Genomic DNA, 14673 nt, shown 5'->3' on the forward strand with positions numbered 1-14673 from the left:
AGGAAAAGGGAAGAGAGAGAGAGGAAGAAGAAGAAACAATTAGCAATGGAAGAGCAGCAGAAGAAGAAGAAACAATTAGAGCAGAAGAAGAAGAAATGATCAAGAAAATATTAAAAAGAAGTTTCGAGTGCTGTTACCATATATATCTGCTTTTGTCATGTTCTTCTCACTCTTTTCAGTTTTCAATTTTATAAAAATAAAATCATTTAGAATTTTCAATATGCCCCCCTGCCGCCTGGCTGCTCCATATTTCTGTACTTGCATATATATATATATATATATAATTGGAATTGATTTAGTTTAAATACTTATAAAATAGCTTTTGCTTGTATAAAAATTAAGCGTCGGAGTGTTTCATTTGCTTTAACCAATTAATGAAAAAAAAAAAAGAAATAAACCTTTTGAACAAATCTTTAGGTAAATGGGGGAGAAATTAATGGCTTATAGTTGGATATATTGTTGGTATCCAACTTGAGATGTAAGACACCACAAATCCAAAACTTACTAAGATGAATAATTTCTTCATTTACAAATACAATGATTCTGAAACTTATAAACTCAATTTACCAACCTAGCTTAAGTTGAAACTGCCAGTACTTTGCCTACAAAGATGTTTTTCAGCATCAAAAGAGGATTAATGAAGGAAATATTGAAAGAGAAATAACTGAGTAGAGCCAGCCTAAAAGAAAAGGAGATGAAGGCCAAAGAAAAGACAAGAACCCAAGAGATAGCTAAAGAATTTATGAAGTCTGCCTTAGGTTGAGTTTCTGATTTGCATTGAATCTGTAAGAACAACAAAATAGTTAAAATGTGTTAAACATGCCACCTTAAACAAAAATAGCAATATATTATATTTCAACTGGTCAAGGATGAATGTGGCATAGATAACAATAGGAACATTTACTTGCCAAACATATTGTCTATGATACAGAATGTCGCAGCCAAATCAGCAATGAGGTAAAACAACCATCGCCACAATACCCTCAGAAGCCTAATGAATTTGCATTCACAAATAGACTTCGCTAGACATTATTACAAGAATTAATAATATGAGCAAAGTTTCATGAGATCGTTAGCAAACCCATCAAACTGGGACTGCCAATGCCCAATGATTTACTAGAGACACTAAAAATTTAATAGTCTATCAACTTGGACCAGCTAAATTTACACCTGTGAAAACTACAGACTAGGCCAAGTCTGCCACCACCTCCACTTTTCAAGAAGCTTCATGTAGCCAACAGAATCACCACTGTAAATAGTAGGTGAATTGTTGCAGAAGATCCACGCCAGGCATGGTATCAAGTTTCCAAAATTTTAATGCAAGTAGCACAAGAATGAGAAAATTGCAGGACCTTAATCGCATGAATTACCAACTTCTTAATCAACCAAGCACCTTACGAAGTTCATCAACTATTTGTTTTCTGCTTGATGGCTCCATCTGCATTGGATTAAAACAATCATCCTTAGGTTCCAAGAGATATAGACAAGAATGCTGTAAAAGCAAGAAAGGATAGTTGGATGGTTTACCTTGTTTAGAAGGGCAGCAAGACCTTGAGGTAGAGCTTGCATATCTGAAGCTGAATGGCCAATATTTGTAAGCTGAAGCAATACCTTTTGGACCCGCAGCTCTTGTAGCTTCTCACTATAATTTCTCAGATCATCCTTCCATGAAAAGAAAGCTTCATCATTAACCCAAGCATCCTCTCTTCCCTTTGCAACATTGGAATCCAAAAACCATTTCTTGATCAAGTCCATTGCAGATTTATCTGACAGTTGGTCACCAGCAGCATCTTTTACAATTTTGACCATAGAACTCTCAGCAATTCTCCGGTGCAATCTTCTATAGAAGAAAGAGCGTGAACGATCCCAGTCAACAACTTCTTTTATCACCCCTTTTGCTGCCATCCTCAGAGAAGTATCATGAAGTTCTGCAAATTTAGTGGCTATCTGGGTGTATACTGGCAAAAGCTGCTTCTCACGTGATCTTATCTGCTGCTGCAGAGAATCCACCAGTGCATGGGCTCCATTGCTCTTCGCTTCCTGAAGTTTTGCCTTCAAACTTATAAGTTGTTGGTCGAGCCTGCCCATGCACTCCAGTAGCTCCTTTGTCCTAAACTTGATTTCAATCATTCCTTCCGGCTCAAGTACATTACCCTTAGCAGTGCGCTCAGCATACATTTCAATATGGTCTGAATTTATCCGGCTGTCCACAACAACCCATGCCCCACCACGAAGCTCACCCATCATGGGAATGTACACAAAAACAGGTTGTTTGTACATTCTAAGATTCTCAACGATGGTTGATCCAGCCTGAAGGATACCCTCAAAAAGATCCCTTTGCCCACCAGAGAAGCCTCTCCAATTGGCAAGAATAAAAAGTGGAAGCTCTTCCCTATTGAAATCCATTATTGCCTGAGCCGTCTTTGTAGCAGAATCTGGAAACCATACCTGTCCAGCTTGAGGGACAACCCTCTCATGGGAATCAAGTTGTCCTGGATCAGCGGGGATAACCTGCATTACTGTCTGTGTCTCAACAGCAACTATTCCTACAGGGATTCCTCCAAGCTTTGCCCTTCCTGTCACTACTGTTCTAGCCCAACCTTCCAGTGTCTCCACAAAGCTATCCCTGTCAAAAATACCTCCCTTCCAGTTCCCACTGCCATCTAAAGCACCACAAATAGCTGCACGAGGATCACATGAATTTTCTGGGAAGTAATCCACAGGTCTTTCAGGAGGATCTGAAGGACTCAAAATGGGAAGTGGACCACCTATATGAGGAGGAATGCAACTTAGCCAGTTCAAAATAGCTGACACCCCTTCAAGATCATCTGAGACGGTGAGATGGACAACCCCATTTGTTGCCATGATTTTAGGTCCACCAAGTTGCATGTGGGAGCTGTACACCTCACGACCAAGAAGTTTATTCAATGCAGAGAAACCAGTCAAAATAATGGGTTGATCAAGTCTCTGTATGCACCGCATGCCAAGACGAGCAAGATAAGCACCAATTCCCACAGTTCTACCAGTCACATATGTTAGGGTAAAGGTTTCCTTGTATGCTCTAGAGTATGCACCAGCAATGGCCCCACTACCAGTTAAGTTCTCAACCCCCAAACCATCTTCCTTCCCAACAATAGTATCTATAACCCACCTGCTCTCTCCACACTCCAGCTTTATCTCATGTGCAATGACAGATGATCCAATTCTAGCATAATCCTCAGGAGTTAAGTAAACATACTGAAAACCACGCTCAGGGCTGTATTCATCAGACCAACCAACTTTAAAGCAGGCTTTGACTTCCTCAGCTACCCCGATACGGGCACCAGAGTTAGCAGCCAAATAAATTAAGGGCAGTTTCTTAGTGCAGGCAAGATCAGTTACAGCAAGAAAGAATGCATCCTCTCTTGGGCCAAAAGAACCAGCTTTGAAGGTCACATCATTCGCAACTATCAAAATTGTTCTTCCAGAAGGGAACTCAGGAGTAGACATTTCCATGCACCAGGCTACCATGCCAACATCATTTAGTCCGGGCTGGCGCTCGACAGGAACAAGAGGAGTGCCCCAGTTACCTTTTTGGTCAGCAAATACAAGCTCCGTGACCTTAGGAAGAAGTTTATCTTTGGGTTTTTTAATACCTGGGAACTGAGATGTCCATGACTGTTGCAAGGCAGTCTCAAATGCCTACAAGTAGCATCATAGTCAGTAATATAGCTTTTATCTGCTATCGATTTTAGAGCATAAAAAAGGAAAAGAACAAGAAAGTAGCCAATATGGCAATATGCCCATAGCACTGTGCTTACCAATGGAAAGTCATAGCAATAAGTGGTATTGTTCTTCCTTGCCATTAGTCGTTTACGGTCAATAACACCCAAAGGCCGATAGTGAGCATTAAGTGGTACACCATGCAGAGGACCCCTTACAGAAAGCGAATGGTACACAACTCTGTGTTGGCTAGTATCTTCTAGTTCTCGGTATATCTGAAAGTACAATACAGCCATAATATTTTATTTTAGCTATATTCGTCGAAACTCCATTTTCATTTAGCTTAAGGTTTAGACGGGTTGTAGTTGGACAGTTAAATATAATTCTCAGACCGTACAGCTAACTTGCATTCTGCTAACCAATTTAGCGAAAAAGTGATGGATTTTTTTTTTTTTCTGAAACTACATAGCTCAATATATAACTAAATCAGTAAGAGTGCTACATAAAAAAATCAAAAGACAATGTAACACTTATGGTCTATGGTTCCTCTCAATTTAACCATTTTTGCTGGTCATTAGGATTTGTATAGTATGGCGTATAATGTCTTGGCAAACCAAAAAAGTTGCTGGTTGGAGAAAACTTTTCCATTTTTTTTCTTACTTCTATAGGAAAGCACTACAACTAGGTCCTGGTGGAGAATTTTTGAAGCACTACTATTTACCGGATAGATACTTACATGTACAGTGCATGTCTGGCCAGTCACATTTGTCACCACAACTCTCCAAGCACCATTTGCTTGTCCAGAAGATTCCATCCAGAGCTTCACTTCCCACTCACAAACACCTAACTTATGCATTCTTACACCAACAAATGCATGAATTTCCTGAGCCAGTTCTTCTAAGATTGACTCTACTGCAGCTTCTTCTTGTACAGCTTCTAGGTCAACTCTCCTGGTTAAATATCTCAAATGTAAGAAGATATATAAAATATTCACTGACCATACAGAATGTAGTGGAAAAAAAGAACAAGAAAAATAATAATATGGGCTTAATTACTTGGGATAAGGCACAAGGTCATTTATCTGTTGCTCTCGTAAGATACAAAGATACATATGTGCATGGTCAGATTTTAGAGTAGCATTGTGAACGTTAAGCTCCAACTCCTCCATTGCAGTCATTAAGGACCTCAAAATGCTCCTTGAAGTAGAAGATGTAGCCCATTGACTATGCATCATGTCAAAATCAAGTCCCCTATATGCTGTAAGCCCATCATCTGTCGTAGGCTGCCTGACTAGCGTTCTGAGAAACATCCTCTGAATTGGCAGTGGCTTGTCCACAACAGTGTATAAGTGCCATTGACGGTCACGAGATGGCATATACTGTATATTCTGGTAACCTTTAAGCTTATCCTGGATTAAGAGTTAATAAATATCAGATCAAAGGTGCATGGTAATATTTTTTTTCTTAGAAGGAAAACAATGGAGCATAAGTAAAAATAACAGACCAATTCAAGGTATATGGATAGAGGAGGTTCTAGATGACGCAAAAGAGGTTCTTCCTCGTAATAGAGCTTTTCAGTTGACCAATGAAATGAGTGCCTCATAGGTGTTCGCCCTTCATCTCTCTGTATGATACAGCTAATGACCCCAACACCTGCAGAATGTAGACTTGACCCCACCTCTTTATCTTTAAGTATTTTTGCTAACTTATTGATTCTCTCTTGAGCTTGATCCTCATCGCCACTGCAAAGAGTAAAAGTAGAATGCTGATTAAGAAAATCAGTGATTCTGTCCCTACATTCAGTTAGAAGCTTATTGTTTTGGCAAACATCTTTTATGGGAAAAAAAAAAAATAAAAGCAGACCAATTCAATGTAAGATTATCAATAGTTTGAATTTATATAAAACCAAAATCCATCCATCCTAGTAATATCAGATTTGAAATAAACATATATACACTTGCCTAAGGATTTTATTAAGTTGTATAATTTTATGTACTATAAATGACATTGAAAGCTCAACCCTTCACAAGAAAATTGTCAGTTCAGCAACAAATTTCAACCCAAGCAGAAGTTCAGAAGATGTATACCTATCCTGAAGTAAACTCATCTGATTGTTGATGCCCACCAGTGCAATATGCATCATATTACCAAAGGTAGTTGGTTCTACAGATCCTTTTAGAGTTACTCCATGAAGGCTATGAGTTGTTTCCCTCAATGCTGCATTAATAATTGCAGGCAAAAGTTGGAGAGATTTAATTATAACCATGGCTCCCCAATTCCTCTCACTATGTTTCTCAACTAATGGTTTATCAGACATTTGTTCATCAGACACATTCTTTTTCTCAATATGCTCTTCCAAGAACTCCCAGGAAGCAATAAGACCAGATCTATGCCACTGCATCCGGACACTTCCCTTTACAAGATAAGGCTGATGACAAATACAAACAGTTAAATGATGATGTGATAGTCCCAAAATAACATAAACTGAAGGTTGTGAGAGTTAAGCCCTAATACCTGGTATAGCCTCCGAACATAAGTCTCTACAACCCGCCTCTGAAGGGTGTGATCACTATGATCAAACAGACCTACAAGAGCATCTTCAACAGCTAAAGGAGCACCAACGAGATCCTCCATTCTTTCATTAATGGCACTTTTTCTCTTGGGAGTGTCCATAGTTTCACCATCCTCAGTAAACATTTCTAATTCAGAAAGGTTTCTAGCAATGGTGGAGCGAAGTTCACTTAATTTGGTTTGTTCCAGTAATTGACTTGCCTTCAATGCCAACTACACACACAAATTCGAAAATAAGCCTCTGAGGGAAACAATCAAATATCTCCTCCAAGGCAGAATTAAGTGAATTTTGGAAAGCCAAAATGATGAATATGAAGAACACAATATTAAAAACTTATTATTGTAAACTTATTACTTAGTAGATGCTCAGATGAGTAACTTAGTGCAATAGCAAACCTCAGAATAACTTGTATGGTTTAATGAAGAGAATCGGATTAGTTGATCTCTATAAGCAGCAGGGTTAGGATAAACGAGTTGTTCCAAGAGTCTGAGTATCAATTTATTTTTACTCTTGACACCCTGCAAGCCAAAAAACTTGTATTGCATGAGTATGGAATAATTTACAATAGCAAAAATATATAAAAATAAAAGGCCAGTGTTAAAAGTTTGATACCTGATGAGATAGCACAATGTCCACAACCTTTAAAAGATCTTTCTTATACTGAAGTCGAAGACGTTCAATCACATCAGCCTGCAATATGACATTGAAAGACTATTTTAAACATGCAAACAAACTAACAAACACTCGAAAGCTAGAAGACTGTAACTGGACTTAGAATTGAAAATATGATCTTCAAGATTTATGAATCTCAATTGATGTCTTGATACTTTAGAAAAGGGTAAATCAGATTGGTCTTGTCAATACAAACAATATGAGAAAGATATATATACACTGGTGTATTAACAATATGAAGAACATGTGTTCTTTTGCTACAAAAGTTACCTGGATGTTGTCACTGAATAACTCTTCAACAGATAGATACTCTTCAAAAAGGGACCGCACGATAACACGGGCATGGCTCTCTCTTCCACCATCATAAGACTTCACGAGACTCATCAATGGCTCAATAAGCCTTTCTAGGGATCCTCTTTCTTTTTCAGGACAAGAGGATAGATAGGACTGCAACCAAAGTGGGTGCCCAAGTGTTTACTTTCCAGTTGGACAAAAATAGACACAAAAAGTGGACTTCAAAATGAGGACTGTGGGAAAACGAAACTCACTTCTAGGACTCCTTTCAATAACTTGGCAGGAAAGTCAATATTCAGGGAGCTTGAAATTGCTTCAAACCCTTTACACTTTGACTCCAGCTGATACAACGGCAATAATAAAAGTAAAATCAGATGAAAGATACAATGTCTAAAGCCGCTACCAGAGCACCAAAGCAGAGATAAATCCAGAGGATATATATTTACCTCATTTTTAAGATTTTTGGGAAGCCTGGTTGCCAGAACAGACATGCATTCTTGCCATTGGAGGAAAGGCAGCTCAGGACTGTCAAGACAATTTAGCAGGCTTTGAACTACCTGTAACACAAGTAAAACCAACCGATATCATGAATCCAATTTCAAGAATATCTAAGAAAGTCTCAGACCGACTCAGACCGAGAATCTGAGCCTTTTCTATGTCTTTAGTGTGGAAAAAGAATGATCTCCAAGACAAGAATTTATCTCTTACTTGAATGTTTTAACTTTTTCATTGTTATTTTAAAAGACATTACTAAGACCTTTCAACCATTTTCAATCTTTGCTAATTTCTTTTAATATTTAATTTTTATTATGTCTAGTAAAAATTGTTGAAAGCAAATAAGTAGAGTTCCAAATCAAAATTCATTTTGTTCTCCAAACATTCTTTAAAGTTTACAAATTATCTCTACATATAAGTTAAATGTATTATAGATATTATAGCATATCAATTATTGAGATATAAATTTTCATTTTGAATTCTATAGTTTCATGTAATATTCAAAATAATACATAACACTTGCAGAAACGTGAAAGAGTTAAACGTTAAAACTATACACCCATTGTTTCAGAGCTACTTAATTAAGGGCAATTATTAAGTTTACAAAGGCAAAAAGTGCTGAAGAAGAGATTCACTGATTCCTAGTGCAATTTAATCCCTAAGATGAGATTACTCTGGGTTAAGAAATACTTACTTCATCAATATTATGCTCATAACCAGCAAGAATCATGCGGGCTGCATTTAAACTTGCAGCACATCTCTGATGAACTTTACCAGCTATTGCAGTGGGAGGCCCCAGTAAAGGAAAGCTCCCATGGAATGGTTCAGCTTTCCTAACAGCAGAAGGATCATCCAAATCAAGCCTAGCAATAAGCTCGCCAGCCTGCAAGATCAATGATTTCCTAAGTTTCAAAAAAATATAACCTTTATATTTCTCATATAGAACATTATTTACCTGCATTGCTTGACCTTCAGACATTTTGATTTTAATAATTCCTGAAGCAGGTGAAAGAAGAGGCATACACATTTTCATAACTTCAACCTCTGCATATGGTGTGTCAGCATCTATATGACTACCATCAGAAACCAAAAATCTCAGCAGTTTGCATGGTGTTTCAGCCACTAATTTTGACGGGTCATGTTCATTCTGCATAAAGAAAATGAACATAAATAACATCCCTTAATTTTGTGGGTGAAAGGAAAAGGGAGTTTTTCCTTTGAGTTGGAGGGAGGGAGATATAGCATATGAAAGAGAGGAATAAGTGGCACCTGTAGCAGGCAAGTCCTTCCATCAATTAGAAGGCGAGTACCGGCAGCTTCTTCCTCTGCATAAATGACATGACTGTTTCCATCCAACTGTAATAAATTGAAACTAAGCATTATGAAATACCAGAAAAGAAGAGAGAAAAACTGTTGTAATCACAAGGCCAGCTACACAAGGTTTTAACAAATAAAAGAGAAATAAACAACATGGTCAAAAGTAAAACATGAAAAACAATAATTCTGAATATTTAAAGGAGAAATGCTTGCCTGCATCAATAAACCACCATCTCTTAATGTATGTATCTCTGCCTCAATCTCTGAGTCATTCATTCTCAACCTATAACTTCCTGGTCCCCCCCTAGCCTTGTCAATCTGTGAATTTTTTTTTCAAAATGTTAATTATGCAGAATTAGTCAACATGATAGCCAAAATCTCCAGAAATTCTTGATAATTAGAAAAGAAACCCTTAAAATGGTGGTAAAGTGACATTATCAAAAACTCATACCGTGTATTTGCTTCCTTCAATGTTCAAGGACACTTGAGAATGCACAAGTGATATGTGCTGCAATCAAGATCAACAGACATCAGTATCTTAATAAAGACCCACATAACAAAAGCAACTCAGGCTTAACAGTGTACCTTGGGAGGGATTTGACCCTTTTCTAGATAACCAACATAATCTGAAACCATAGCTGCACTGCTGGCTGATGCTTTCTGAGATAAATAAGGAGTGTAAAACATGTATTCTATTATCAGCAAAATGAATTCTAATATATAAGCACTTACGTAGAGAGCTCCTCCAACAACTGAGAGATACCAAGGAGGCCTTTCAGCTCTAACTCGCATAGCAATTCTACTGTCCAACCAACCAGTGTGGATTTTATTTTCTCTGTAATCTGAAGCCTGTAGAGCATTTTAGAAGATATTAGTTGGTATTCCCAAAGTCATGAATTTCTATAAAGAAAAAAAGAAGATGATTTGTGTGATAAACCTACATGCAAAAGGTCAATTGTGTAATCAACATTTGTACGAATTTCTCCACGGATTTGAATTTCTTTCAACCCAAGAACCATATTTGCTATAGCCAAAGCTCTGGATTCCCCAAAAGCAAAGACATGTCCTGAGGTAAGATTTGACTCTTATCAGAACTAATGATTTTGGTAACAAATAATTTATATGCATAGAGGATGTCTTGTGTAAAAACATACATAGAAAAAAGAAATTTATTAGTGTAATCCTTACCAAATTGAGAATCTGAAAATTCATGAATGCCTCCTCCTGACTGCAAATTATTATTGCAATCATTATCTTTATAAGTTTAAGGCTCTATCAACCAATAATTTTGCCAAAAAATAAAGGTTTACCTTAACAGAGAAGTAAGCCCACACATTTGGCTTGCTTTTAAAACTCAACTCCTGTACAAAGTCATCAAACTCAATACAAGCTTAAGAAAAGGAAAAGAAAAGAAAAGTGAAAGAAAGAAATGAGATATTTGAAGTACAAATTTTGTGAACCTAGTAAGTCTAACCTGTACTTTTCCACTGGTAGGTTTAAAACCATCATCTGGATCCTCACTTGTCACGCGCACAGCTACACAGTGACCTTTCGGCCTTGTTGACTCTGCCTTGTCAAAATCGAAACTCATGGCAACAACAGATGTTTTCCTCCATGAATCATAACCTCCACCATGTTTCATTCCATAGAATCGCCGTATTTCTAATCAAATCAAGCACACAAACACAGACATCATTTACATGAATTAGATGATAAAAGTAAAATATGTTTCGAAGAAATAATGGATGTTGACATCATACCAGGAATTTGCCAGAGAGGGATACCCATCCCGACTGCAACTTGGGCAGCTGGCAGATTTACTTCAGCAATCCACTCTGTGACAGGATGCTCCACCTGTTGGAATTAATTTTTAAATATTAACAATACAAAGAATATGAAAAGGAAAAATCGGATAGCCAAGTAAAATCACAAGATTCCTCACTCCTCCTAGTAGTTTCACACCAAAACAAGGTGAGAAACCACCAACCATGTCATAGAAATGTTATATCTCCAGACACTTTGTGGTAGTAAAGCTTAATGCTTTTCCAAATGGTCCGATCAGACACATACTGTTTCTCAACTACCAGCTAGCTTTTTCATTTTACATCCATTTCAAATGCAGATACAATTAATATATTGCACAACTCCACTAAATGGATAAAACAAATTGAAAAGGAAAGCACAAATATGATTGCATGAATGTAGCTTAATCCATATGACATGTTCCGGAACTGAGGATAGAATCATTATATCATACCTGTAACCGAGGGTTGAGCTCTAGAAAATAGTACTCGCCAGTGTCCATACCATACAGATATTCAACAGTAGCTGCCCCAACATAATTAACACATTTAGCTAACCTTCTAGCTGCTTGCTCCAGCTTTTTGACTGTCTCCAATGGAGCCACAGTGATTGGACCCTCCTCAATAATCTATTTTAGATAAAGGACCATGATGTCAGATCATGCAGGGAAACTTTCCTCAAATAAGATGCAACAGATGCATAAACCTTTTTTGGCTGCAGGCCCATTTGTTCCAGAAAACTAACATTCAAATATAGCCTCTAAGAAACAAAATTACCTTCTGGTGCCGCCTCTGAACACTACAGTCACGGCTATGCAAAGCTGCAACATTCCCATACTGATCACAGAGTAACTGGACCTCTAAATGCCGGCTCTAATTAGAGAAAGAATATATACCAAATGGAATGTCAGAAAAAGATCTATACTCCTGCCACTTCACTGAAATCAACTGTAGCAGATAATCTCACCTGTGAAGCAACTTTCATTATAAATATAGGTGAACCTGGAACTTCACCTTGCACTTGTTTGAATAGTGCCCTAACTTCATCATCATTATGAACCTAGAAAGTCAAAGCAATTCAAACAAGATGAGAAGTATTTAAATCTTCTACAAAATATGCACAGTAACTTTAAAGGGGGCTTAGCTTAAAGCATTGAATAATTAAAATTTGCTATGGACAGAAAATCAAAACATTCTCATGAATGAAGCAAACCTTTCTTATGCCTTTACCACCGCCACCCCAAGATGCCTTGATCATTGCAGGATAACCAACAACTTGACAACTTGCAATTGCTTCCTCTGTTGTATAAACACATGCTTTGCTATATATTTCATCTGGAATAGAAACTAGGCAACTTTCTGCAGGAATTTTCACCTGGAAAACAGAAAGGTAGCATTGTGCGTGAGAAACTGCTATGGAAAATGGCAATTTTTAACAATCAAAAGAAAGATAATTACATGAGAACCACTCCATGAAAGGGTTGGCACATCTGCTGCTTGAGCAATCAATGATGAACCAATCTTATCTCCCAATGCTGCCATAGAGACCGAAGGCGGCCCAAGAAAAATGATTCCCTTTGCATTCAGTGCATTGGGCAGCTCAGGGTTTTCTGATGCATGACCCCAGCCGGGCCAAACCGCATCAACATGTGTTATCTCTGCCATCTGAGTAACCATATAATATAATTTTTCAAAAAAATATAGAATTGCGGCACATTCTGTATAATTAACCATAACTATGTGGGAAGTTAGCTCCAATGAGCCATAAGTAGCAAGAATACGAACACAATCTCATTCTACTTATCAATTTTCTTTCCATGTCCTAGGACTCTACAGTAATGCTGTGATGTACAACTTCTAGACTACTTGACACGCAAACTTCTTTTATTTAGCTATTAGCCTCTGTGAACTCTTATGTTTCAAAATCATATGGGGTAAAATTAATTATTTACAGCTAGAATATACTAAGAGTAGTGAAATTCCTTTGTACTTAAAAGAAAAGCTTCTTGAAAGGGCAATTCATCAGCAAAATAACAGCGTCAAAGCAAGTAAACGGAGTTTACTATCACACCTCTACAATAAGCTGCACATTGGCATAGTTATTATTATTTGTCCCACCAGGAACTTCCACAAACTGATCAGCAATTCTAATATGCTCTGCATTGATTCTCATGTCCTCAGGAGTGGCCATGGCCACCAACAAGATTGCCTTTTCTGTGCCAAACGTCTCATAAGCCCATGTCCTAATACTACGTATAAATTTAACAGCAGCCATTCCATTGTTTGCAATTAAAATACTATGGATCGGCTTCTTCCCTCCAAGTGAAAAACAGAATTCATCTACTTCAGATATTGTAGCAGGGCTCCTGATCGGCAATACCCCATTTATGTATCCATTGTTTCCACGCCCAACACCAGCCATAGCTGACCTTCTTTGGGCCTCTGACATGCTGCATATCCATACGTCAAATGACCAACAAGGATAAGCATTCAAATATCAATCAATAATAAAATCAAGTTGTACTCAGTTTGTTTTTAACAGATTCAACTGGACAATCTCTGAACGGTAGCAGTCTAATTCTGAACTGAGACTTTAAAAATTGATGCGTTTTCTTAAACATGTAAATGGCTGAATAGCCTAATCAACAACACCCTCGAACTGAACCCCAACCAACAAGAAATCTAATAGGATTAGCAACACAAATGCACCGTGTTTGTACTAAAGCTCTGGTTGGTGCACATAACAGAATTTGATGTGATTAATACTTTAAAATTTTTCCTTACACTCGTAGCTTATTTTAGTGAACATGGCATCAAACGAATCAGACTTAGTACTAAAAATACTAGTTTATTCATTGGTGATTCAATTCCAGTTCCAGTAACCAAACATGGCATAGGAGTAAAGTTTCCCAGATGCAGGATCACTTAAACATTTAATTTCAACAGAAGCACAACTTTAGAAAGCAAAAAGTACTAACAAAAAAACCCTCCAAAAGTTCAAAATTATTGTTTTCAAATCCATACCAAACTGAAACCTCAATCAACAAATTACACACCCACCCTCCAAAAAAAAAAACGAAAAAGAACTTTTCAAACTTCATAAATCAACAAAACCAACCCAAAATAAAACACAATTCCCAACTAGAATTTCACCTCATGGCTTCACAAAAAAAAAAAAGAAAGAAAACCAATACCCAATTCAACAAACAACCCAAAAAAAAATGACATACCTGTCAAAAAGAACTTGAATCCAGGAAGGTTGAGATCAAAACAAAGTCTTTCAATTTGTTATATTGGTATGAAGCATACTTCAAATTTTCTTTGGTGAACGAAAACAGAAGAGAGAGAGAAAGGAAGAGATAAAGCGGATCAAAAAAGCAAAGCCGAAACGAAATGTTGAATGTGTGTTGAATTTGCAACATGCAAAGCAATGTTATGAAATCCTTAATATTAGCAGTTAAGCCTTAGCAGGGAGTTAGGTTTGGGGTAGCGGAAGGAAGGTGGCTCGTTTTCAAGTGGCTTTAACGGCCTTTTTAATGACAATCTGCACGTGGTACCTGCCCCTCCCTCAAACTCCTCCCTTTGTTCTTACCCCTCTTTTTTTGTTTTTTTTTCTTTCTCATTTGTTCGTCCTAGATAGACTGTAGTAGCTCCCAGCTACCACGTTCTCTTCACCTTTCCACAACACTTCTTTGGGTTTTGGAATTATTACTTTTTTTTTTTTTTCTAACCAATTAGTCCTTCTTTATTGTAAGAAGAAAAAAATTTAAAGGATATAAAAAACTCTCTTTAAATTTTTATTTTTTATTATATTAATTTT

The 14673-nt window shown here is 37.3% G+C and overlaps 1 protein-coding gene across 1 annotated transcript; it reads right to left on the reverse strand.

The window, feature by feature from the left end:
• Positions 1-827: 827 nt before the first annotated feature.
• LOC111312363 (acetyl-CoA carboxylase 1-like) lies at positions 828-14360 on the reverse strand. Its single transcript, XM_022912555.2, has 32 exons — positions 14084-14360; positions 12925-13303; positions 12312-12518; positions 12067-12228; positions 11821-11913; positions 11631-11726; positions 11309-11482; positions 10812-10905; positions 10526-10713; positions 10362-10412; positions 10240-10279; positions 9993-10117; positions 9784-9900; positions 9637-9711; positions 9503-9559; positions 9265-9369; positions 9004-9090; positions 8690-8881; positions 8429-8617; positions 7686-7796; positions 7494-7580; positions 7216-7392; positions 6886-6963; positions 6669-6791; positions 6216-6485; positions 5789-6129; positions 5206-5443; positions 4758-5110; positions 4439-4652; positions 3801-3977; positions 1528-3681; positions 828-1438 (listed from the first exon to the last, which is right to left on the reverse strand). Exons 2-32 carry the CDS (start codon positions 13300-13302, stop codon positions 1382-1384), a joined length of 6810 nt encoding a protein of 2269 aa, XP_022768290.1. The 5' UTR covers position 13303; positions 14084-14360; the 3' UTR covers positions 828-1381.
• Between the last annotated feature and the right edge of the window lie 313 nt (positions 14361-14673).

Source organism: Durio zibethinus, chromosome 1, assembly GCF_047325235.1.
Source record: "Durio zibethinus cultivar Kanyao isolate XHJ-2024 chromosome 1, ASM4732523v1, whole genome shotgun sequence".
Lineage (NCBI taxonomy): Eukaryota > Viridiplantae > Streptophyta > Magnoliopsida > Malvales > Malvaceae > Durio > Durio zibethinus.

Excerpts from the sequence above, each read along its gene's own strand:
- LOC111312363 (XM_022912555.2), bottom strand. The coding sequence starts at position 13,302 with ATGTCAGAGGCCCAAAGAAGGTCAGCTATGGCTGGTGTTGGGCGTGGA. Across the intron at positions 9,370-9,502 it reads TTGAAGGAAGCAAATACACG|ATTGACAAGGCTAGGGGGGG; the intron begins GTATGAGTTTTT and ends AAAAATTCACAG. Across the intron at positions 7,797-8,428 it reads ATGAGCATAATATTGATGAA|GTAGTTCAAAGCCTGCTAAA; the intron begins GTAAGTATTTCT and ends CTTGTGTTACAG.